We start from the raw sequence: 26,557 nt of genomic DNA, 5'->3' as shown, positions 1-26,557 counted from the left end.
GGAGCACCAATAAAATCATAAAATCATTCACACTATATTAACTAATGCACCCTTGTCGACGGCTATTTCTTCTTTAGGGGGAGACCGTTCGCATGTACATCACAATCCTTCTTTTTGCTAATGCAATTTTTTTTTTTTTACGGAATTTATTTCGGGGGGGCTAGACAAAATTTTGGGGGGCTACAGCCCCCCAGCCCCCCGTAGAACCGCGCCTGAAGCTCAGCATCAAAAGTTCACTATACAAAATGTAAAAGGAAAACAAATTATTATGATGTTATTTTTTAATTGTGCCCAGGTTTACATTTTAATAAGGAAATAAACATGAGCTTGGCCGGTTTTAAACCGTCCGTTTAATTTGGAGAATGGATGCTGATAATAGCCCGAGCCAAAGGAGAGGGATATTATTGACAACCGGGCCCCCAGCCGGTCTCAAATGGACTTGTTTAATACCGTCCATGCACATATTTATTCACATTCATATTTATTCACATTCATAAATACCTTTTCAGTCAACGAGTCAAAACAAATAAAACAAACATGTTGTTAAACACCCCTCTAGCTCTTTTATGGTATGTGCCTCTTGCGAGTAGTCGTAAACAACTTCTTATATGGAAATTAATGCGTGCACTGCGTATTGTGCGAGTGGCTCAGAATGCAGCTGTGCCGGTGTAGTGTGAATTTAGGACTATGAAATACGGACTGGTTGGTCGTATTATACAGGCCTAAGTGAGGATTGGATAGGAGTCCAAATTTTATGTGACACTGTAAAACTATTTTAGACCAGCCAGCCAGTGTTTAGACTGTTTAAAACCGGCCATGTGATGGGCTCTCAACCAATAGGAATGGGTAAACTATCTTAGGTATTTATGAATAGGTTTTAAGATGAAAGAATAAAAAACACTGAATATTCAAAAATAGAAGCATGTTCCTGTTCAATGTTTGAAGATTTCTGAAAGCAATCTACACGGGTGAATTGTTATGCTATATATTTTCAATAAATCTTTCAGAATGCAATAAAACAAGCTGTGCTACATATAACCATGTAGCATGGCCACGGTCCATACCGCACTCCGGGTATTGAGCTATTCTAAGATGCAAGCGCCATTCCGTACAACACGCAGGAGTAAGTTCCTATTATGTTTACTTCTTCCAACACAACTTCCAAAGTAGACAATAAATGCTGAAACAACTGTTTTAAAAATAGATTTATTACAGCTATTCAAAGTTTTAATTTTTTTTAACTTTAAAAAGATAAAAACCACAACCAAGGCACTTTTGCTGGAATCAATTTATACACATAGTTGAACCAATTTGTACTAAATTTACATAAACTATCATGATTGTTCAAATTCAACCAACAGTATTTTCCAACATTGACACAAAAGCAAACAAAGCTAACACCCCCTAAAGAAATGTTTAAACCCTTTAAGACATACATGTACATGTACCAGAATACACTTCAACAAAATAGCCAGACCACCTCCCAATCAATACACACTATCAAAGTTTGTAGAAAATCCACATCCATTCTAAACTATCTTATTCAATCAGCTGTGTGAGATATCCAGCACTACTCCAATACATTTTACTTTTGTTTGACTTTCCCACTCTTTACATCAAGTGTACGTTGTACAAAAGTCCACTAAATTCTGTAACACTATATTACTTGAAAAACACAAGGTATGATAATTACTACACTGATTAGTCTGTCAATGATACAATTATACAATGTTTGAATCATAACTAAACAGTCATATCGACACTGTATCGGTATGTGTACACAGGTTTTTAATACATCGTTCTTCACAAGCATATCAAGAAATCAGTCTGGAGATGGGGCTCATGACATGGGGTCACCAATTTGAAAAAAAGGGGAGGGGAATGTTGACAACACGTGACACTGCTGTTTAATGCACATGAGACTGGACACCCTAGGTGGCGCTGTTCATCAGTTGGGGGGGGGGGGGGGCCTAAAGGAAGCAAACCTTGGGATGGGGTTTAAAGAGGGCTGATTAACCTAAAGCAGGAAGGGGGTTTCTGCACACTCAGGACAAGGGTTTGTAGTTCACTATGCAAGAAAGGAATTAAATCGCTGCAGTGTAACCTTGTGATTGTGAGCTTTTCCTGCCAGACATGCCATGAGAGGTTGCAGTTCCCTGACACGAGAAACGCAGACCCTACACGCATAGTAATCAAGTGAGTTTACAATAACGGTTGTCTCTCATGACTTCTGATATGTCATGTCAACAGTCATCAACCAAAGAAATTTCAGAAACTTATTCCATGGCATAACAAGATGTTTTGTTCCACCCTACTTTAAGGGAATGTACATGTACTATAAATTTGATTGTCCTATAAAAGCAATCAGCACTTTCCCGTACTGAAATATGAACAAACGGCCATCAAATAATGAGAAACAGATTCAAAATGAACAAAACCTTATCTTCTTAGGAGAAAGAGGCATTTGGGAAAAGTTTTTAATTTGATAAAGCTAGTCGTTGCTAACTCGGTGTCGCATGACAATTTGCAGTACTGAGTGATTAAGGCTCTAGTCATAGCCATTCACACCACTGATCAGCGTCTTCTTACCCACAGTCTCTATGTGAAATCCCAGTTGATGTAGAAGGCTGTGGTCCAAGATGCGACGACCATCAAAGGCAAATGCAGGCTTCAACATGCTGTCATATACCGCCCGGTAGTCCATGGTCTAGAAAGTACATGTATAGCAACAAACTGATATGGAAGTGGTCCTTGGATTCATATCTGTACATGTATATCTAACTCAGTTAACACCTTGTAAAATGTATGTTCATGAAGCCTTTCAGGTATTTCATCTACATGTAGTATGCATCATTATAAAAAAAAAACCCAGTATTAATATGCCTGTAAGTCAAATCTGACTGAGGATGGGTGCTGTGGGATGAAGGTTTGTCCTGCCATGGTCTGAGAAACATGTGGTCGACCAAACAACATATCACACAAAAACCAAAGAACAGAATGTACATCAGTGATGGAAAGGACGAGAATGCTGGTGACTGAGAGACCCACTACAAGATCTACTTTTGGTCTTAAGTGTTGTTCATTTTGACTTTGTTGATCCAAACATGCCAATGTCATGGCACATACATGTACATAAATACCATCATTTTACACTATCACTTATTCAGGTACTAGTGTGTGAAGCTGGACTTAGGACTTGGGCCAAACCCAAAAAATAGTGTTTACAGTAACTTACGGCCTGAAAAAAAATCCAGGTAGGTAGGTAAGGAAATAATTTTATTTTGTATTTTATTTTTTTTCATTGCAGTTCTGCATGCCCATGCGTGTTCTTTCGCAAAAAAAATTGTATAAAAACATTATTCAAGCATTCAAGATATTTAATAGATATATTTCATTCCAAATTAATTCGTATCGTCCCAGGGTTCTCCAGCTCCCCAAGATTTTTTCAAACCTGTGAGGGAAGATTTGCTGTGATTCAACAACCCGAAAATTTTGAACTTTTTTTTGTGAAAATTTTAGAAGCTCTCTGGTACATTTTAGACAAATCTGAGGGTCTTTAACTTAAGATTTGTCCTTCAAATTCAGAGGAGATCTTGCAGGTCCCTAATATTTTTGTAATTAAAGAAAAAAAAAAATCAAAATTGTTAACTTAAAAAAAATCAACATTTCACAACCTGTGTTTAACTGCTTCCTAAACTAGAAAAGTATTTTACCAAATAATTTTTCATGGATGAGGTCATCTTTTATTGTATCACATTATTTGTTCTGTAACGCACCACCCACAGATTTTCCTTTTTATTTTCCAAGACATCTGATTACTGAAATCCAGTCCAATTGTTCGTCAATTTCAATTCGAAATTGGTTTAAAGTTTGCCATTTTTCAAAGTACTCCGTCACTTTATGAAATGTTTATTACCTAACAGGGTGTGGGAACCATACATGCAACACACACACACACACGTGTGTAAATGCCAGCAATCATGGACGCCCCATTGTCCCTAATCCTCTTTCCTTTGTTTGTACTAACTTTTTGGCGACAGCTCTCATTGGTTTTGTACACGATTTGAGATCGTGGACGTTCGGTCAATCGTGGACGTATTGTTTGCGCCCCAATTCTTTTGTCCTACGTCCACGATTGCCAGTGTTTACATACTCACCCACACACGCGCTTACATAGGCATAGAAGTGGGGTACTTCCTTCGTTCTGGTGTACTAAAATTTTGCAACGTCGCACACTTATGTCAAAATGCTCTTATTTTAACCACAGTTAATTTCCTGGGCTGAAATTCGGACTTAATATCCCTTTTCTAAAACTCTTCCATTTGCGACGGATCAACCCACCTTGGAAATTCCTAGTTTTTGAGTAAAATCCATTTATTTCGTGAAAAACTTGTGGGGTACCAAAATGGTACCCGCAAGTCAGTGGGCATTCCTTGTGGGGTACCTCCCATTGTTCCGGTACCCCACAAGGCAGTGTTTGTACACGCACATGCATGGGCGACTAGACCTGTGGTTGCTATGTGTAAAGTACCTTTTTAGAGTGAGACTGCCATTGTATAGGCTTGTTACAATAAATATACAAATTGTTTTAGGATTCTAAATACCTTGAATTCATCCCATTCGGTGCAAACAGCAAAGGCATGGGTTCCTTTGATGGCCTCATAGGGATTGCTGAATACAGTTACAAGGCGATCCACTAAAAAAAAACAAAAAAAACATGACATAACCAAAATCCCACTTTGTTTTAGCCACTATGAACTGTACCTCGTATCGTGTTGCTAAGGGTCATCAGATGGTTTGCCTATAGCTTCACTGCCTTCAGAAAGTCTTCTTTCTGCTACATTAAACCACGGATCCTACACACATGGGTTAACGACTCAGCCAAACTCCTGGTTAGACACGTGGTAATGGCCCGTACAGGTGGCAATTACCATCAATATTTGTCAACAAAGACCCAGACAGCTTAATCACTTCACTGCGCGCGGTGGCTTTCAAATTTGCAGGGCTCTGCACTCGATCTGGTGTCGAATTCTGTCCAGCCAGCTAATTATATTTTCGAATATTCATGATCCTACGTTTTTGGTCTTTATTATTATATTCTGATAAGTGATAACTACATAACCATGTTAACGCCAAGCACAATATCTTTAGCTTTAAAATAAACTATGAAATGTCGCATTTGTTACATCGGTTCGGGACCACATCTCTCTTAAACGTTTTGATGAAAGCCTCATTAAAAACCAGATTTGGGTATTACCCAAATCTCATTTATAATGAGGCTTTTATCAAAAAGTTTAAAACAGTGTTCTCCTCGAAAAAGGTGTCACATTTGACGTGGGATTTACTCTGCAATGTTCCCATGCAAAAGGATACGGCTAAAAAAGACGGAATTCTAGATACCGGTAACAAACAAACAAAAGGTTTGAATCCGTGCATTTAATTGTGGAAGCACTCCAGACAGCTGTTTCTTTTCTCATACAGCATTGATATTCATAAGGCTGACCTTTCTCTGGGTCATCACAGATGCTTGGATGCTTAAGCTCACTCAGGATCTGGTCGGGGTCAACCTGGGGGTCATAGATGTTCAGTCTGGCACCCTCTTCCATCAGGTGTTTACTGACGTAGATACTGGAGGATTCCCTACAATCCAAGAAATTAATCCCAGCATCTTTAGAGAAGGACGTCTTATACAAAATATATTCATGTTAAAAATCAACTCAGTGAAAGTTTGCATTAGGATAACACTTGTTTTCGTTCTGAGCACCATTTTGGGACTTTTTTCAAATCCGATGGACTTCAAACCTGACACACACTTAGACCACCATCTGAAGATTCAGGCCGAATCATGACGTCATGATTACATCATCATGTGTCACGTAACGTCATCCTAAAAATGCATATTTTAAGGCGCTATTTCTACAGAACAAGAAGTCCGATGTGGTTGAAACTCAGTATGCATGTATTCAGGGACGTGTTATAGAAAAAAATTGCAGTAACGTCATGATGACGTCATCATGTGATTTTATATTAACTGAGAGACCGATTGAGCGATATTGTGGTTTAAGACCCTGTTCTGACACAGACCGAAAATAGACATTCATTTTATGGACTCACATAGAATTCAAGCAATGCTGGAAAGCAACAGGAATGTTGTGGAAAAAAGGCTTTTTTTTTTGTTAAACTGATTTTGAGGGAAATTATTGGGTAAAACGACAACATAGTGGGTTCACAACATACATTAGAATAACTGACTGCCTACAAGTTTCTGTTTGCTTCCCTCATTGATCCAACTTTTCATTCTGAGCACTCTTGTACTAAACATTGTCCAAGAAAATGCCACTTTTTAATTAATTCGGAGAGAAATGCTTATTTGTTTGTAGTTGATATGGTAGTGGGAAAAAAATCATGACCAAAAAAGGGGGAGTAAAGACAAAGTGACTGAGCTATAAACATTTTTTTTAGTCTTTGGAAATTAATCTTCAATGATTGAACAACGTACAAAAAAGGATGTCAGCCACGAACAACAAACACAAATTGTTTGTCTTTCTTTTTTGCTGTCTAATCTACTTTAGGATTACTTACATTTCTGTTGTCCATAAGAGACCCTATATCTCACCTAGTGTCCCCAGTATCCTTCTTGAAAGCAAAGCCCAAGATTGCTATTTTCTTGTCTGTCACCGTGTTGAACAAACAGTTGATGATCTTGCTGGCAAAACGACGTCGCTGATAGTCATTCATGGATATAACCTGAAAATACCAGACAAATAAAGACATGGTCATGGATAGAATGAGGATGTCACCCAGGTGGATCCGGAATCCAATCTGGAATCAGGTGACTAGGCACCAAGTTATCTTTAGATGATTGGACTCAATCCAAGCACCTATTGGAATCGTTTGAATTCTTCACGGTTATTTTCTTCATATTCTTTGTTTTTCGCAAGCTTTGAGGTTTTGGTATATCCGAAACTCCAGAGACTTTGCACATGATATCGCTATAAGGCACTTTGGTCACTCTTTAACATTACTCTATTGATCAAACTTGATCTAAACAAAGACCACATAGAAGAGCATGATGTCAACTATGACTTCATCATACAATGCAAGTCATGTGACGTCATCTGAAAGGAGCACTTTTTAGGGTTCTATTTTTAGAAAACTAAAAATGTGATTGGTTCAAATAACATATCTATATGGGTAGATACATGTTACATGTATATGTAAAAATGAGGGTATGTAAACATGAAAAATACATGCTACATGCTACATTCTGTTTGTAACAGCTGAGGTTGGTCATTACATGACAGCTGGATGGTGCAGTATGGATGGTGCAGTTTCACAAAATGTCCCAATCCCATTCGCAGTGTTAACTTTCAATAGCAATGTACAAAATTTCAATTTCCATTTACCAAAAAGTAGAAATGTATACCTGAACTATGCAAGTCAACGCTTTCAGGCTAGCAGTAGCAATGGTCAGTCTCCTACAAATATCTGTTCGCGACACTGGACAACTTTGAACATGGGCAATTCCATGCAAAAGTGGACACAGCTGAATGTGTTGAAAATTCATGAAATCTATAGAACTACAAGCATCACAAACTCAAATGTGATATCAAATAAAAGGGGGCAATACCTTTTATTTGAGTGGTGCGCCAATGAGATGGAATGTGGCGACATGAATTTTAAGCACCCTGAAAAAGTATTTTTCGGGGTGCTAAAATTATGGACTTTAGGGTAGTCATTTTGGCAATTTTTTTTCGCATGCAAAATGCAAGTGTTATTGTGAGCTTTTGTTTATAAGGCAGAGACAAAGGTTCCTATTTTATAAAAAATAACACACAGAACTTACCATGATTCAGTGTGTTTTTTCACATGTGTAAAATCGATTTCAGACATTTAACATCCGTAACGTTGTCATGTAACATCAGCAACAACAATAGCGTGATGTTTCCATAACATTGGACTTTTTCATAATAAGGACTTTTTTTGTAAAATGTCATTGATGTTTGTTAAGAGTTCAGCTATTTCTACCACAACATACTTATTTCAGTCCAGTGGCTTAAGGAAAACATCGTGACCTGCCGGATTAAAGCGACAAATTTGGTACACTTACTGTGTAGGTCCCAAGAAGTCATTCTAAGTCTATTCTAGAATAGCCAAATAATCTCCGTAAGTTGCCGAGATTTATGATGATACAAAGCTATTGATGAGGAAAGATTGTAATCGTGCAGTGCATTCTCTTCAGTTTTAAGGACACAGAATTATGAATGAAAATAATGTAAATCAGAAAATAAACTCTTATGAAAAGAACATAACAGTTTAAAGAGCGTACCGGTAGTATGCAGTACTGACCTTTCTCGACACAAATACAAGTCATGCATGTATACCTTCCACACTGTTAATCAAACATGGGTAACTACATGTACATGTAATATGACCAAGCCATTACACTGGACCAAGATTAGAATACTGGAAACTGATTGTACACCTTCATGTCATCGCATGTCCCGGCTTCTGATCGAGTCGCCTAATTTCTGCCCATTAACCATGACATGTGTTCCATCCAAATCCATTTCCACGGATTCGTAACCCGAGGATCGGTCTTGTCAATGTCCGTATCAAACTCCGAACCTCTTTGGATAATAACACATTTGTGTTGCACTGACATCTTGCGGAATTAATAATGTCAAAATACGTTCAAACATTTGAAACGACACACTAACGTACGTATCAGCGTGCAGCGGAATACATGCAGCAGGATGCATGCATGCAATGAAATGCACACATGAACTTTGCCCCGCATGATGCCCTCTACCGGCGCGGCACGGCGACAATTTACTAGTCTTATTTCAAGGCTTTATATTTGCAACAAGACGATTTTTACAGCGAGTTATTGTGGAGATCATCGCGTGTCAACACATGCATAGACACAGGAACGGCCGCAAAGAGTCCCAACGCGCTTCATGGCGCATGTGTGAATATTCATATTTATCTGCAGCCAATCACAGCGCAATCACTGTTGGTTCCCCGGATGCTGTGTACATGCTGTGTACAATACATTGTACACACGCGGCTTCGAGCTGAAAAATGCATGCACATGGCATCGTATACATGTAGTACACACGTACGTACATGTACGTACAATGTACATGTACATTGAATACTCGCTTGCACGCACCCCAGAGCTACCGTGACGTGTATGTTGTACTTGAGAGCGGATCGCGTGCGTTCGGCGGCGGCGGAAAATAAAATAAACGGAAATAAAATCAATGCTTACGCGCGGGCGAAAAAGCGGGGGGAAATCTGGACCATCGGAAGAAAAAATGCGGAAAACAACATGTGGCACGCTGAACAAAAAAGCGGAAATCCGCTAAATAGCGGAGATTTCACACCCCTGTTATACACATAATTTTATCAGATAAGCTGATTTATTTTATCAGATTTTTTAGCAACGCGCACCACCATTTTCAAACGGAACATAAATAAGAGGTGAAAATGAAGCAAACTTCGAGGTGACTATCCAGCTTGAAATTGCATATTGAATTTTGTTGGAGACATACTAACTTCTGGTCAAAAATGTTACTTTTACGGACATAAAAATGCAAGTTTGTGCACAAACCTACGGGAATTTAAGTGCGCGTAACGCAAGTTTTGACCCACGCACTACTGCGCGTAGAGCGTCCATGACGGAACGGGAAAATGTGTGCACACTCTATGGCGCGTCTGTACGCACTGCCGATCTAGTCTTTTTATTCTATATCTATGATCTGGCCCTGCTGCGCCATGTTCCAGCGTGACATAGTACGTTTGGACCAACCCAATTGCGATGAAGGGTGTGCTTTCCTCGGCAAAATTCACCAGCATTTTCAGTTTTTTCACTGTATCAGAATTTTAAAAAATACTATTTATGGAGTCTGAAAACTTTCTCATGTTCAGAATAAGTTTGTAGTTTTCGCACAATATTTCGACCGTTGACAACAATTTCGACTGTTGACGACCGTTGACGCTTGTTGATGCAGTTTAGTAGGACCCCTCACGGTACATCGCGCGGTGATCGCCATCTTTATTTTCGGGTTGCGTGTTGTGTCGCCGCGCTATCATCGTCATTTTACCCCCAAATTTCCCTTTAAAAAAATCAAAACCCTGCCCTCTATCTATGACATACCTGTTTATTGAGAACCGACTAGTTTGGTCTGTCTAATAATTTTAAAGTGGATTTTGGCCCTACACTACACGATCGCCAATTTTATCATAGTTGCCGGGCCAGATAGGGCTGCGATAGGTAACATGGTAGCAATTTACGATGCTCATTTCTCAATGTCGTCAAGTCAAATTATAATGGAATTTTGTTTACACAACAAAAATAAGATTCATCCTTCAACTTGTGTTGCACAGTACACATGGGTTTGTTCGAACAGGGGAACGGCCTATGTTTTTCATTGTAGCCCAATACGTACATGTATATTATGTATGCACTTCCGAAGCCGAACCGAACCGAAGTTCGGAGAAATAAAATAGAACCGCAACCGAACTGAACCGAACCGAACCGAACCGAACCAAATTTTGAGCAGCTCTATCTACCGGTAGTTTCAATCTGAACACGTGCCACTCCCTATTCAAATAACCTGCCCTGAGCCACTGAACTGTGCATCGTTTACATATATTCAGTCTAATTTGCACCAGTACAATAAATCAAAATTTATTTTCAGCCTTAAAAAAGAGAGGTATGCTCTATTGAATAAAATTTAGTCCATTTTGGTGTTAACCTTTTGGTTAGCTTGAGGGTCAATTTCATGCTATTTTTCTGTTACCTGTTGCCAGTATGCAGCCACATGAGGTAGGTTCAGAGCCTCACATAAGTACACCAAATTGAAGACGTCCTTTTGGAAACAGCTACCACCAAATCCTGCAGGTAAGTAAAGCTTAAAGTAAATGTTCTATTTATGCTACATGTACTTAATGATCCATACCATATTAGTCTCATCAAGGCAGTGTTCTCAACATGGGGTTTTGGGAGGGCAGGCTTTCCAGCTAAAATGCCGCCTGCAACATTGTTTTACCACCCTGCTATTTTTTCACATCACTCACTCCACATGCGTGAAATCATGAAGAACAAAGCACTGCTGCTACAATGTTTCATCTTGTCCATATTTCGTCTTTTGAATGGAGTGGCAAAATGTTTATATATTGGACACTTTGCCAAAAAAAAGCAATTAAAAAAGATATGCAATGTGACCTTAACCTCTTAACTGTACACTTACATACATGACCCGAGCCAGGAATTGAACCCAGGCCACAGCATTGAGAGGAGAGCGCTTTACCCACTGTGCTACCCATGCCATCTGTAACATTCCCAATAACATGATCACTACTTGGAGCTTACCCAGACTAGCCTGCAAGAATTTTGGTCCTATGCGTGAGTCTTTTCCAACTGCATGTGCAACCTCAGATACATCAGCCCCTGTTGCTTCACAGATGGCACTCATTGCATTGATACTAGAGATGCGTTGAGCTAGAAAGGCATTAGCAGCCTACAGAAACAGGAGAGACAAACAGGTACAGGGTGTAATGCAGACCTGCCAACCTTTGGGATCGAAAAACTGTATTCTGAATCTCCAAAAGTTGTATTTTTCATAAAAAACTGTATTTTTCAAAAAATATGCATAGATGGGCTATACGAACAAATAAATGTGGCTGCAATGCTCCATTTTAATACATCTTAATTAAAGTTATAAAAAAAAAGACCAGAGGTCTCCCTGCGGGTGGTAAACCCAATCAAACAATTTGCATGAATAAGGATATTGATCATATACCTTATTCATAAACAAACTACTTTAAAAACTATTCAATGCAAGTCTACCTAAACATAAACTAAAGACTAGACTTTCTCCTGTGCACGCACATTGTGACTACCGTACACGAACATCAAAATGTATTCTGTGTATCATGCGTGCACTGAGAGAAAGAAAGTCTGTTGACAGCACGTAAGATCTGCCGGACGTACTTCTACTGGTATGTGTGTGTACGAATACAGACATTTTTTTTTCGGCGGGGTGCCGCTGCTTGAAGTATTGGCACTGAAGTATTGGTTTGTGATACTGTGTACATAATGTACATCGAACAGTGTGAATCGCGAAACCAGATTCAGTTCGTGCATGAATAACATCGTTTGCTTGGCTGCTTGCAATTTACGTTGTTTCAGCCAATTTTATCCGGCAGAAATCTACACTCACAGCCGCTTTGAACTAGGATTTTTCCAGGCATGTCAAATTGGTCAAAACCCGTATTTTATGGGGGAAAAACGTACACTCGTATTTTCAACAAATTCCTGTACGAAATACGGCAGAATCGTACTAGTTGGCAGGTCTGGTAATGGAGTAGTCTTCTAAAACTAAGGATTTGAAGATTATCAGTATGTTGTGGGTTATCAGCTTGCCATGATTGATACCTTATTCGTACCCTTGGAAGCCATGGATAATCTCAGTGAGCACCACTGATACCATCACTGATACATGTAAGCTCAAAGTCTTTCATTTGCCAAATTAGTCTGATTTTGTGGTTGCATGAGCTGTCCGTGTGGGCAATAACTTTACTACATGTGGCATTACACTTTTTTGGCATTCTTTTGACATTGTGAGTGTTGTGGTCTTCACACTAATTAACAATGAGTTTCTTTTTTTTGCATAAACATACCCAATATTCAAGGCTTTCCCCTGATGTCAACAAAAGTTGTGCGTTCCCTCATTTGAGCATGGCACTCTTTAGAAATGTGGTTACTTTCGTTACACAAAAAGGATATATGCAAAAACATGTTTTTGTTTTAATTCAAAACTTTCCTAAGAGTGGAACTGCAATAGGCAAACGAATATTTCTTACAAGATGTCTAGCATATAAACCCTAACCCTGCCAGACGCAACACGGTGCATCAGGTGGAAAAGTCTGGTGCACTTTGATGCATTCAGCTACCAACACCAGTGCATAAACGGTCAATTCTGAGACAATGAGAGCTAGTCCCATAGAACAATGCCACAGTTGCATCCTGCTGCATTCGGTGACCACAGACTCTGAGGCAGTTTGGCCTGATGGATCTTGCTACACTGGGCAGACTTGTCACACAGACAAGTGTTGAGTGCTGCTGCGTTTGGCAGGGTTTCTAGCCAAAATACCCTAGATGGAGGGTTTTAGCTCAATATAACAGTTACTTTAAAGTTTTAAAGTTTGATAATTTTACCCGGGCATATTTTGATAAGTTTCGTGCAGTAAAACTGTATGACGACATTTTGTTTGAGCGCCTTCGTGTTCGTATACTGTGTCTGTACATTATGGGCATGCCCTGTAGTGTGAGATTTTTTGAAAAGAAATTTATTTATTTATTTTATTTCTTGCTCGCTGCCTGATCGGAGCACCTGAAAAATCCGTATTCCAAGTACTTCAAAAAAAAATTGGCCTGAGCATGCTATAATACGGTCTTATATAAAACACATGCTGTTGTAGCTAACCAAACACTTGCCAACTGCAATGGTGGCAGATCACAGGGAAACCCAATGGTCACATGATACCTCCACATCATATGATCAGAACCTATTAACGGTAAGCATAATATAAGCATGGCAATTCAAGTCACTGTTCAGATAATAGCCACTGAAATGAGAACTCACCAATTTGGATAGTTCTGATGACCAGGTATTGGTGAGTATAATCTTGTCTTTGTTAATCCAGTGTTCGTAGACGCTAGCCAGGTCTTTCATAGCTTGACGCCCAGACTTAGACTCGTCTCCACCAATCAGTACCCTGTCTGGATTCAAAAGGTCCTTGATAGCAGTGCCTTCGGCAAGGAACTCCGGATTAGAAAGTACCTATAAAATAACAAGACAAGGCAAACATTCTATTTTTTAATAATACAAGCTTCTAAAGCACTGGAACCTTGTTAGAAACCTATTCACTGCGCAAGCCTAGTTAAGTGAACAAAGTTCAAGAGGTTGTTGATAGCAGTGCCTTCAGCAAACAACTTTGACATGAAAGTATTATTAGCATACATGTATATGCCCAAAACATTCTTGACATTGATTTTAAAGTCTCAGGTTAAATGGTTAACACAAAGAACACTGAATTTTGGGACATCCATTTTAACATCTGACTGCTCATACGTATTTCTTCACAGTAGATTCCTGGAATAGTGGTCTTCTATAACTAAATTTGATTCTAAAGTTTCAAATGAACCACAAAGGGAAACTGACTAGGTGAATTAAATAACAATTTTTGAAAAGTTGAACAAAAAAGTTGACTGTAGCGGGGCTTGAACCTACGACCTTGGGATAACTATTCTGGTGCTCTATCAACAGAACATCTTATTTTTTTGAAGTAGGTACCCAGTATGTAATTGTTGAGGATCGCTAGCATCTTTGCATGTACAGGTATATAAGTACAGTACAGTGCAATTGAAACCTAACACTGCGAAATGGAATGGGAAAATTTGTGAAAAAAATTCGCATTCGCATTCGCAGTATGATTTCGCATTTTGAGCGTGACTTTTACCCCTTGCGAATTCGCAGTGAAAATGTGCGAATGCAGTGCGAAAACGGCGCGAACGCGGTGCGAAAAATTTGCAAATGCGGACGTTTTGCGAAAACGGTGCGAATATTTTGCGAACGCATTGCGAAAAAAACTGCGAACGCATTCCGAAAACGGTGCAAACACGTTGTGAAAAAAACTGCGAACGCGGTCCAAAAAAAATTGTGAACGCCGAGGGAAAAATTGGTGAGTACAAAATCAATGTGCGAAAAATGTGCGAAAGGGGACGCGAAAACGTTGCGAAATCGATGTGATGAAAGTACATGTAGCTGCCGGTACCTACCTCGTGGTGTGTTGCACCATGGTTGCAAGTACATGTATACAGAACGTACATACAGAGCTGCTTGATGTATGAAAACACGTGGGCCTGTACGTGCTATTGCAGCAGTGACTGGTTCCCGCTGTGCCGCGCACTGGCAAGATGGAAATGCGGTAACCAGTCAATGCAATAGTCGCGCGCAGTACCTGCATGTACACTACAGTACAGTTGCATGCAGGCCGGACGGCGCGGAATAGACATCGTGAAAATGCCTAGAAAACATCGATGGAGAAAGACGATCTTTGCAAGCTTATACTCACAGAACTTGATCTCTCTTGTCTGTGTATTTCCCGTGTTCGTGAATTATTTCGAGGAAATACTACTGGTATATGAAGTGAAACGATGCAGCGAGTTTCACCGAAATCACATACCGATAAACGAAGCTCAATGCCGGCTCACTGCCGGTCCACAACACACAGTGCATCATCGCACATTCGTACCAAGCGAAGTTCAGACATTGTTAGCCAGTTTCTCGTCGTAACTAGCATTGTGCATATGGTATAAATGACCTGCATTTTCCATTATTTTTAAGATTATCGACGGCAGATATTTTCGTTAACACTTAAGGCAAGTTTTTGTCATTTTTGAGGCCCTTTTTGTATAGCTTTCGTATTGCAATGGAAATAGTTCAGGCTGAACATTTTCATATAATTTTAACGGATCTGAAAACAAGTATTCAGTTGCTTTATCATGTTTATGTGCCGTTTATTAACTCCATTTTCCAAGATTAATTAATAGATGAACCAACTGACAACTGTATTGAAAATTTGAAAGCATAGCAGAATTCAAACCTTTTATTAATCTCCATTTAGATATTTTTTTAATATAAATTTTACCTGTCTTACAGTTACAAAAACGAAAGAAGTTAAGCCACATGAGCATATTATGCAAAAACTAATAATAATTGCAGCCCCTTGAATAAATCCTTATATTCAAAACAAAACAAAAACAATGTTTACCGTCGTTTATCCATGGATTTTTAATCCATTTGCTCTCCTCAAAGATTTGGGGAAAAAAGCATTTATAGCTCTCCTGGATTTTCTTTAAATGAAGGACTGCTGTGCCCCTGCAAGAGAATTAGACTAATTTTCCAGTGAACTAGCCAAGTGCACACACAAAACGGGCGACTCGTAAATACATGTAGTATTTTGTTGTCTTCCTGTCAAATACATGTAGTGCAAAATGTTGGGTTTTTTTTTTACTTGTTTATGACACAGGTCTTGTAAAAATAGTTCAGGTCCAGTAAGATTTTTCGGTTACTAGACCTGCTGTCTAGTGCTTTTTTTCCATGAAATTCGAGCCCTGTTTAATCATACACGCGTCGTGAAAATTTTTTCCACTGCAGTGTTCCCACTACGGTGCCCAGATTTCAAATTCAGATATCGTTTACCATCAAACAGTCAGTGATATACATGTACATGTAATATCGATACATCATCATGCCGTCCAACAAGAGAGTTAAAAAAAAGCACGAAGAAGAAATGGCTGAAGCGGCAGCTGAGTGCCAGCATTTGGACACTAGTTTTGAAAGTTAAAGTTTAAACACCATTAGGCCCAAAAAAAAAGTATGGAGCTTGGAGCTTGCCCAAAAAGTGGTGCGGCGACGAGGCTTTTTTTTTTTTTTACCTGATTTTTTTGCTTCAAATGTCGGCTGATGACTGCAAAATGGTGTCCGACTAAACTTAGTGCAAATATATGGGAGTCCAGAGAGGCCACATAAAGCTTATTCTCGACCATAACCCAATCTAAAAACACGTTAAAATTGTGCAGCAGCAGGATTCCAGTCAAACCAGTGAGACATCATCTTTCATTGAAAAAAAACCTTTTTCATTTTGCCGACGCGCATGGCTACGGCGACGCGCGCGCATACCAGAAACCGGAGACTTTTTTTTTTTGGCCTTATAAGTCGTCAACAGATAAAATGAACAACGACGCGACTTTCAAGTTCGGGAAACAAGTCCACGTACGGACGCCACCACAGCCCTGCTGTACAAAGACAGAAAAAGTCTTGTATTTTTCCCCTCCTAAATCAGTGTTTCTTCATCAGATTTTCAACTTTTGGTATAACAATTTCGGAATCAAGATAATTTAGCTGTTCTGCGTTCAATGCTGGTTTCCGACCGCCACCATAGCCAGACTTGAATTGACCAGTTGCCTCATATTTTCGCCAAAACCTAGAAATGGATTGCCTTGAAATTTTTATGCCGTCTTCCTCTAGCAATCTCCTTCGAATTTCAGCAAACGAAAGAACACATTTCTGTTTTAGATTGATGATCTGCTGTTTTCCATACTGGGAGATACGCATTTTGAGGACCATGAGAACATATCCATGCACATGTAATTTCAGTTTTGAGAGGTGTGAAAAATGTTTCCCACTTGTGTGAAAAAGGTGTAAAAATTTTTCCCACTTGTGTGAAAAAGGTGTGAAAATTTTTCACACTTGTGTGAAAAAGGTGTGAAAAATTTTCCCACTTGTGTGAAAAAGGTGTGAAAATGTTTCCCACTTGTGTGAAAAAGGTGCGAAAATTTTTCCCACTTTGTTGAAAAAAGTGTGAAAAATTTTCACACTAAGGGGAAAACTTTTCACATTTTGTGTAATGAATATTCAGTTCTTGAGAGGGGAAAAAGTGTGAAAATTTTCCCCCCTTTCAGGGTTAACTTTCAATTGCACTGTACTGTACTGTGTAGCTACACCTATAGCTACCGGTTATCCTACTGTTGACGGTCGTATCCTGGCAACCCAGTACACATGGGGTGGCACAGAGTACAAAAGAACAGACCACCTTACTTTATCTTCAACAAAGGCATAAAGCATTAGTCCACAGAAATGTTACAGATGAGTGCAGATCATAATGGTCTGTGCTTGCTGGCAGTCAAATTATACATGTTTGAATTAATCAACTGTTTAATAGATGAATAAACTGGGCATTAAATTTGCTGTCGAATATTAACCAAAAGCAATCCCAGCCATTGTTTGAGTATTAAAACGATTATGATTGCTAACAATCAAATGGAAGAGAAATAGAGACTTGAACACTATATTTTCACATGTGATTGCGATTTCTAAAAGAAGCAAATGTATGAAAGAAAATAAATAATGGAACTACAAGTAGGCCCTATAGTTTTAGTTACTTGTGTTGTTTTGCAATGACAACATCAAAAATACGGCTTGCCTTCTTGTGTTGGCGCATGGTACAGGATGAGTAAAAAAAACGAAAAACCCAACTGTCTGGACCATTTTTTGTGTGTGAAGTTCTGCATACATCTAAGATATCTAATTCACATAGGGATGTATGTGAATTGTTTTCATTTCCATAAGGTGAAAAGTGCATGAGTGATTTGAATGATTCGTGTACTTGTCAGGGTGAGTTTTAATCACCCTGTGGTTAATGTCTTTTAAAGTATCAAAAAAACAAACCAAGATACAGGCCTATAGGTACTATTTGCTATTTCAACATTGCAAGGTTTTGCAACACGTTTCGTCAGCGGACAGAAAGTAGAATTAATACGGCTTTCTGCGTTTTGTGTAGTATGCGACAGATTTATCACGCCGTTTTGCCAGCAGACAGAATGCAGTATTTATAAGGCTTTCCGTGTCTCATGTATTATACTACGGACGTCACACTGTTTAGTATGGAACACTGTATTTATAAGACTTTCCCGTCTCACGTTTATTCATACGACGTGTCATCTCAGCAACAATAGCGTCTGGTCAGGCTAGTCCATTAAATCACGATATGCCTGAGTGTGCACAGCTGTGCGGTTTGCAAACTTTCCTGTCATTGACAACGCCAGACTCATCGTTAAATATGAAGACTTCTTGCGTAAGAACACTTCGGACCAAACAGTAAGCCGTATAAGTTGGAACACAAAAAGAAGTTCATTGTAGGAATAGGGGCAGAGGTTGGAAAGTGTAAGTGTTATGGCAAGGATGAGGACTATTGGATTGGGACTTGATTGGCACACTGACATGGCAGGTCTTAGGTATGGTTACATGTCTATTTAAATTATCAAATCACCAATGTATGGGAAAAATTTGCCAAAAATTTGCCGGTGTTTACTCATTCACAGACAGACAGTTGTGAATTTATATGCCCGAGGACGATGCTTGGTATTTCCCCTTGTCCCTGTAATATAACACTCTCCCACAGACTTAGCACATAACCGTTCAGTCAAGGACTGTTTTCAACAAAAGACCCAATGCTCTGAGGACCTTTGTGAGTCTGTCCTCTATCGTAAAGCTATGTATGTAGACACACAGACTGATTACACTTACAATATCCTTCTTTCTGGCTTAAAAGCCAGGGGGATAAAAACAGGATATCGACTTAAGAGGGGAGGATTTTTAGATGCGCGTGGCATATTTAACAGTGCTCATTTGAACTGCTCTTCAATCCTCTCCTCCCTGCCCATGGTCACGCTATTTTTCTGGACATCACTTTGTGAAATTAAAATGTATGGCACTTAGGAACACGTAAGTTTGTTATATTTGCCTCACCTCAAACGAGCAACCAGACTTCTTGTTGGCTTGAAGGATGCACTGTATACTCTCAGCTGCTTTGACTGGCACTGTGCTCTTCTCTACAACAATCTTATTCCCCACAGTGGTAATTTTAGCAATTCTTCTGGCTGCTGCCTCTATGTATTTCAGGTCTGGTGCCCGCCCCTGTCAGGGAGGAAACTACACAATGTTAAGACGGATTTGTTTTTTTTGTAAATGGCTACTTGAACATTTTGACAAATATAAGCTGAGGCTTTGCATCGTATACGGTATAACTTTGGAATTGGCTGTGGAGGTACCATATAAAATGACTCTCAAAGAGTGAGATTGTTCACCTAAACTAGGTATTTACCTCAACATTTTAGTCAGTAAATGTCAAATAAGTTTACAAATATGTATTATACACAGAAAATAAAATATTCATAAAAGTGGATTAAACAGTTTTCTGTAGTTCTGGCACAGGCAGTTACATGTAGGTAAAACAAAAGAAAAACAGGAAGATAGGTTACCTTGCCTATACCAAATGTCTTTGTTGGTGTGTTAACAGAGATGAAGATAAGGTCAGCCTCTCGAATGGCACCATCAATGTCAGTGGAGAAGAAAAGGTTTCTCCCCCGACACTCCTGCACAATGTCCTTCAGAGCTGGCTGTCAAGTAGAATTCAATTCATAGTTCTTAATTTTGATGTTTTACCCCAGTGTGATGGGGCCTTGAACCTGCCAGAAGTGTACATCTATGTATGTATGCATGTACTGCGATTCAGCCTGGAGCTATTGGACTTTAACTTGCCACATGCATCCAGAACTTTGCTCATTATTCATGTTATTCTACGATACTGTATTGACATTTTGTCTGTCCAGTAATGTTAATCCGAATTCTGAAAATCGAGGCATGTACATGTATTCATAAAAATAATATCACACAGACTGCTGTTGGCAATGTATAGACCTTGTACAATGTACATGCTCAGAGGGTGGTCATTACTTTCATTTTGTTACAATGCATGCACAAAAGGTTTACTGCATATATCCCAGTGACACAAAACCATTGCCCTCTAACTCTGCCTGAATGCATTAGGTCTATTGGGCATACTCTGACACCAATAGTTGGGCCTTGTTTGTGAATTATACAAAGATATTCATGAGCGTTTCAGACATCAACAAGAGACAACCAATAACTCCAACTGTTCCTATTTGTAACACTAACATGTTCTTTTTTCTTTAGGTCAAATAATAATATAATATTCAATATATTGTCACATTTATAATTTATCACTCCATTTAACCTTACAATTGAGGTCAGCAACATAATATTCATGCAGGACCAACAGCAATTTGGGATACTAATCTGGAATACATGTATAGTGAAAGTATTGCAATTTGGGAACTTGTTCTTTTTATTTAGTGCATGACTTGTGAAGCGCATTTGACTTCCTCACAAAATGTATGTCGAGACTTGTTACTTGGACTTCAAATATTTACAAAATGTATCTTACTGACATGCTGCTACGTGCATGAGGAGTCAGGAGAGGGAAGATCTACATGTACATGGTACAGGTGGTAGACCACACCAAAGTACAATCAACTCTCGTTACCACAAACCTCCGGGGATATGATACAAAATGTATGCTAAGCAGAGTTCGAGGGAACCGAGATTTTCAACTTTTCCACATTAAAGTCCGATTTACACGTACATCGTAACTCACTCTGGCCAGCTAAATGGGCACGTTATTTGGCAATTTTCCTTCTTTTAAATTTATTCTAATAGTGTATTTTTTAAGTAAAAACTAACCTTTTTACCAAGATTTCATATTGTTCTTACCTAAAAGTGTCAATTCTATTGATAAACCTAATGATAAACCACTCAAATTGTGTAACTTTGTGTGGCAAATCTTTCTTTCGGATCGTTTTGTCTAGCAACGCACCACGCTTGTTGTGTTGGTGTCTTTTATTCCTTTTTTCCCCTCCTTTTTTATTTTATTCGAGTGAGGTTTGGCTAACGCAATAAAAAGCTGCATCCCCAAAGATTGCTATGCACTTACGTGGCCACCCCACTGTGCTAGTGATTGGGTATCCGATGCGGTCACATGTCCATTGTGCTAAGCCAGCGAGTGGCTCTGATTGGACAACCAGCATGTGAGCAAGCTCTGCAACTGAGCGTATCGATCAGGCAATAACGAGTGGTGTACACAAAGGTTTCCAATGCGGTCACCGCAAAGGACTACCAGCGTGTGGACTGCACCTGGGCCAGCGGTAGCAAGGTTTACTACTCGAAAGCCAGGACAGGTTATTGTGACTAGTCCGATCACAATGGCAGTGTGCGCGCAAAGTGTCCCAATGCGAAAAGACAAAGCAGGGGTTTCCTTTAACTTTTTCCTTTACTGGCCGGCCGGGCCAGTAAACCAGAGTTTTCACTGGCCCGCAACCTTTTTCACTAGCCCAGTAAGCCCACATGTTTTAATAGTAACTTTCAATCAAATCACCATAAGCATTTTTGATAACATTTTTGATAATAAATTATGCAATATGAATACAATCGGCAATTATCTTAATCATGTACATTATATTGCATGTAGTTCCTTTTTAAGTGATGTCAATGTTTCTTTAATCGTCCATGCTTTAACATAGAGCAAGGCTTTAATTAACAGGAATCAAATAGGGGGAGAAGTTATAATCAAAATTTATGCAGTGTGCTTCGTTCCGAACTTAAGGCTTTAGGTGTTCTATTTCCGACATGTTTTGATAAAACATGAACTAAAAAAGCGTTATCTTGAGGAACAAGAAAACATTGCACACAGTCGTGGTATTAATGGGAGTTTACCAAGTTAGTAACTGAACTGTTTTAACTTGTTTGAAAATGAGTGAGAAGGCCAGTATTTTCAAAAAAACATCTCTCGCGCGCGCCATGCATTTCTAGCGAAGAATGGTGCAATCAGCGTGCCTAGCCAAGAAGCGCTGCGGTCGGGCAACCCACGAACTTACGCTGGTCACGTCAATCCATAACGTTTTCCGGAGCACGGTCCACTTTACATTCACTAGTCTTTACATTCAAAATAGGCCCCTCGAATCTCATATTGTCCTCATCTTTTCGGTACATTCGTTTGATAGTGTTCAAGAAATCATCCCAAGAATTTGGCAGTGAAACTGTCATGAAAGTTTTCTCCTCACCACGTTGTATGATACAAATACGATGTTAACGTACGTACTGGACTCGACTAGACTGCAGACGAAGTAAATCACGTGCGCTGCATGTGTGCACAATGTGTAATGGCAAATACACGTTGATTCGCCTCATGTTCGTCATTGGGATTTCAATGCACAGAGCACTGCGAATATGCATGGAGTGATACGAATTCGAACTACCGATGTTTTTATTTCAGTCGGCGTGGCAAAAGTATTCATGTGTTGTATCACCCTTAACTTTTTATTTTGATTGATTGAAAAATACTGTAGGGAAAACTTCGTTATTTTTATTTTTTTTTAACAGTTTTTTGACTCGCCCGTCAGACTACTGAGAGGAGGGTTTAGACTCGCCCGCCGCTGTTTTCACTCGCATTTGGCGAGCGGGCGACCGCTCGCCAAATGCGAAGTGCGCTTGGCAGAGTCACTCATTAAAAAAAATCTGCGGCCTTTTTACACTACCGTTGCAGTTACAGGCTGGTTACTGTGACTTTTCCGATCACAATGGCAGCGTGCACACAGTGTCCAAGCATGAAAATACGAAGTGCACTGGGCAGTAATGACTCATGAAAGCAGTTTTGCGATCTTTTTGCACTTCTTTGTGACTGTTTTGGTGGTGTTTTCTATGAACTGGTTGAACAAAAGTTTGTGGTAAACGTAGGTACCAGTGCCGGTATTTGGAGATACAGGGGTATTTATGTACATAACATCCTATTCTCTTGACGGCAATGGGGTATTACTTCCAGATACACAGAGTTTCAAGGTATCCGACTGTGTTGTAACGACAGTTTACTGTGTAACTGTACTGTACATAAATGTATAAGTTACAAACTACAGCCTAAATACAAGTCCACTACCAGTCAATAACTGAATTAATAACTAATAAGATTTTCATGAACGTCAAAGTATTATGTACCTCATAAATTGGCAGACTGAAATCTTTGGAGTTCCACTGGTCAATCCGTTCTTGACTCAAGTCAACAACAGTGACTTGAACATCAGAGCATTTGTAGGCAATAACTGAGCATGTTGGTCCACCAACGTAGCCGGCCCCAATGCAACAGACTTTCTGGATGCCCATTTGCTAGCAGCGTTTGTTTCAATTCAGTCAATAATTCAGTCAATCTGTTGGGGAAAAATGGAAAAAATTAAAGGCTGGTTTATACATGTATATGTACTTAACAAGCCAACTGAATGTTGTATTCCAAGATTTATAATCATGATGACTGCCAAGATTGACCTGGTCAGTAAACATGGTAAATGACTGGTGATCAAGTTGCAGATGGTTGTAGTGAGAATTTCCCACAGACAATTTTACATCTGGTTTTGCCTTGTGGAAAGTCACATGACCATTCAAAGAGCTTTAATATGATGTACAACTTGGCTTTGTAGGTGCTCTTAACGATATGTACTGTTTCTTTTTCTTTCTTTTTCTTATTGATTTCGTCTCCATTTTCCGTTTCTTTGAACAGGTTTTGGATGCCATTTTCTTTTACGGAATGAACATGTACTTCGTGTATTAAAGCAAACGATGCACACAATGTACAGACTGTGCATGAAACAGTGTACACGTGTGATTAGTGTACATGTGCTGGCCGATGCATCAATCACGGGCCGTGCCATTCATAAACAGATGTCAGTTAGCAGTGTGTGGGACTTTTCACTCGACACTTCTTGCAAACTGCAGAGCACGATGCTGACTTATACAGAGGAATTTGTGTGGTTTTGAGGAAATGGGACTGAAAGTAACACGCCGACATACCGGTAGGCGAAATGGTGGCTTACAAAGGCCGTCTTAGAAATGAAAATGTCAATGGAAATATATATATTAGAGACAATCGGGACTTCCGTCAGACGGCCGATTTAAGCGATATGACGGTTTATACATGTACGATGTCAGTTTAGCCGGAGTTTACTGTACATGTAAAATCGCCGGGCCTTTAACCCTTACCCTACTTGACCCTCCAACGCATGCCAATATGTGCCTCAAGAAAATCTCCTATGTTTTTTGCATGGCCCTCCAATATCTGCCATGTCATTTCAAGGGTAACTGGACAGGCACTCCAATACATGCCACAGAGAACAATGAGAGTCCTCTGATAACAAAGTGAGTGCCCCCAGCTGGTCAGTATCAGGCACCCTCCAGGGCCTCCAACTCCTGCCAATTGGAGCCTTCACTGCTACATCAAAGTATCCTCCAATAAACTGCAGCTGGAGGGCATTGGCATAACCAACTGACATGCAGTAAACTACCCTCAGAGAGTAAGGGTTAGGGCAGAGATGCCAGCATTCAAAATTGAAAAAGAGTAATTTTCCATCAGACACCTGCTGAAGAAAGAAATTCCCTACATAACATAAAACCTGTTGAAAAAAAAACAGAAAATGTCACAGCGACATATATGTTGCAGAAGGCATATTTTTCCCCATGAACAGATTTCACAACAAAGTCCCACTTTTTGCTATACACATCTTTAACCCTAACGTACCTGAATCCATCAAAATCCACCCCCCCCCCCCCCCCCACCCTGTTTCGGGGGATTTCAGCGGATTCAGGATACCTCCATATTGAGCTGTTGGGGGACTTTGGTGGATTCAGGATCTCAACAGAATAACTCTTTGGCTATTTTTGTGGTCAAGTAAACACTGCCCCTTCGCCCTGCCAAGTCTTCACATGCTGTACAAAAATGTATGTACTGGGCGGTTGGGAGGTTGTGACTGGGGCTTATTAGGCCTCAGCATATAAACAACAAGCTGATTTACCCGAGACATGCAGTTATAGAAAAGCAATTTCTGTGGTGTGATCTGAGGCAATATCTGACCACTAAAACCAATTTGAGCAAAAGATCATCTTTTAAAGTTTTGAGTTTGGAGTAGGCTAATTGAATCAGCTACATGTATTCTGAGCGAAGGATGGTTGTACAGTTTTGACAATAAATCATAATGCAATGAAACGTGAAGGTGTCATTTGAAATGAAAATGTTGAGTGTTACCATAAAATTACAAACGGTCTGAATCATGGAGGAAGGTCATATGATATCAAAATGATATTCAAGAAGGTGTCATTGCCAATTGTTCAGATGTGTCAAGAAATATCAGAATGTCAATTTTGAGTGTCATTTACTAAAAATTTAGTCAACTGTTTTGGCGAGTCTAGTCTTTCCCTTCCTAGGAAGGAACTTCCTATAGGAACGGGGTCCTAAAGTAAGGATTACCAAAGTAAGGATTACCAGAAAACGACTGTACCGCGATAATACGGAGTCCCATCCTACATCATACATGTCCTACTCAGGAACTGAAGCAATATTTACTTACATTTACAATGAATACGGGCTGGGTCGAAAGTGGTCTGAGCACAACAGCACTAACTGTAGCAGGATTTCTGTCACTACAAGCATCAAAGTATATCGTTATCAGTTAATTTTAGTACGGTCACGCTTAAGTTAAAAAGGCAAAAATCTGATACGTGTCACTGTCAATTGAAAAGACCATGGAAAGACAAGCTGGGCGGCGCCGGGCGTATCTTTTACACGTTTTGTATGTAAAGCGCAGCGCCCGCCCGGGTGAAACATATGACGTCATTAAATTGGCTCGTGGGAAAGGGCGCCCCAAGCGTTAGATAGGTAAACGGAGCAAGCGGGATTTCATTTACATGGTACTTGGTTGGTTCTTCTCCTAAATACTCCGCAGGGGAGTTTTAACAGGAGGCCGGCCTCTTAAGGCATTCATTGCGATTTTTTTATTTAAGATGACGAAATGAAGAGACGAATAAATGAAGTAACAAATGAATGAACGAAAGGGGATAAACAGCGGCGTAGTCAGCGTTCTCCCGCGGCGTAGCTAGTGGGGGGTGGGGGCGGGGGTCATAAAAGGTTCGCCCCCTCACTGAAAATTTGGCGTCCGGAGAATGGGACAGCCATATGAACTGCAATGATTTGCTGGAAGAACATAAAGCCTCCCTTTTTCCGCGATTTTGTGCGTATTTTTCATCAA

At 39.7% G+C, this 26,557-nt stretch overlaps 1 protein-coding gene across 1 annotated transcript; it reads right to left on the bottom strand.

The window, feature by feature from the left end:
• Window positions 1-915: 915 nt before the first annotated feature.
• Window positions 916-26,119, bottom strand: LOC119738379 (UDP-glucose 6-dehydrogenase-like). The gene is made up of 11 exons (XM_038213258.1): window positions 25,880-26,119; window positions 23,484-23,692; window positions 19,898-20,035; window positions 19,386-19,553; window positions 13,656-13,853; window positions 11,381-11,528; window positions 10,809-10,903; window positions 6,617-6,747; window positions 5,504-5,640; window positions 4,605-4,696; window positions 916-2,707 (listed from the first exon to the last, which is right to left on the bottom strand). Exons 2-11 carry the CDS (start codon window positions 23,646-23,648, stop codon window positions 2,549-2,551), a joined length of 1,431 nt encoding a protein of 476 aa, XP_038069186.1. The 5' UTR covers window positions 23,649-23,692; window positions 25,880-26,119; the 3' UTR covers window positions 916-2,548.
• Window positions 26,120-26,557: the final 438 nt, after the last annotated feature.

The sequence above is a fragment of the Patiria miniata genome, unplaced genomic scaffold (assembly GCF_015706575.1).
Source record: "Patiria miniata isolate m_02_andy unplaced genomic scaffold, ASM1570657v1 HiC_scaffold_10, whole genome shotgun sequence".
Lineage (NCBI taxonomy): Eukaryota > Metazoa > Echinodermata > Asteroidea > Valvatida > Asterinidae > Patiria > Patiria miniata.
This window is presented reverse-complemented; position numbering and strand designations above follow the sequence as displayed.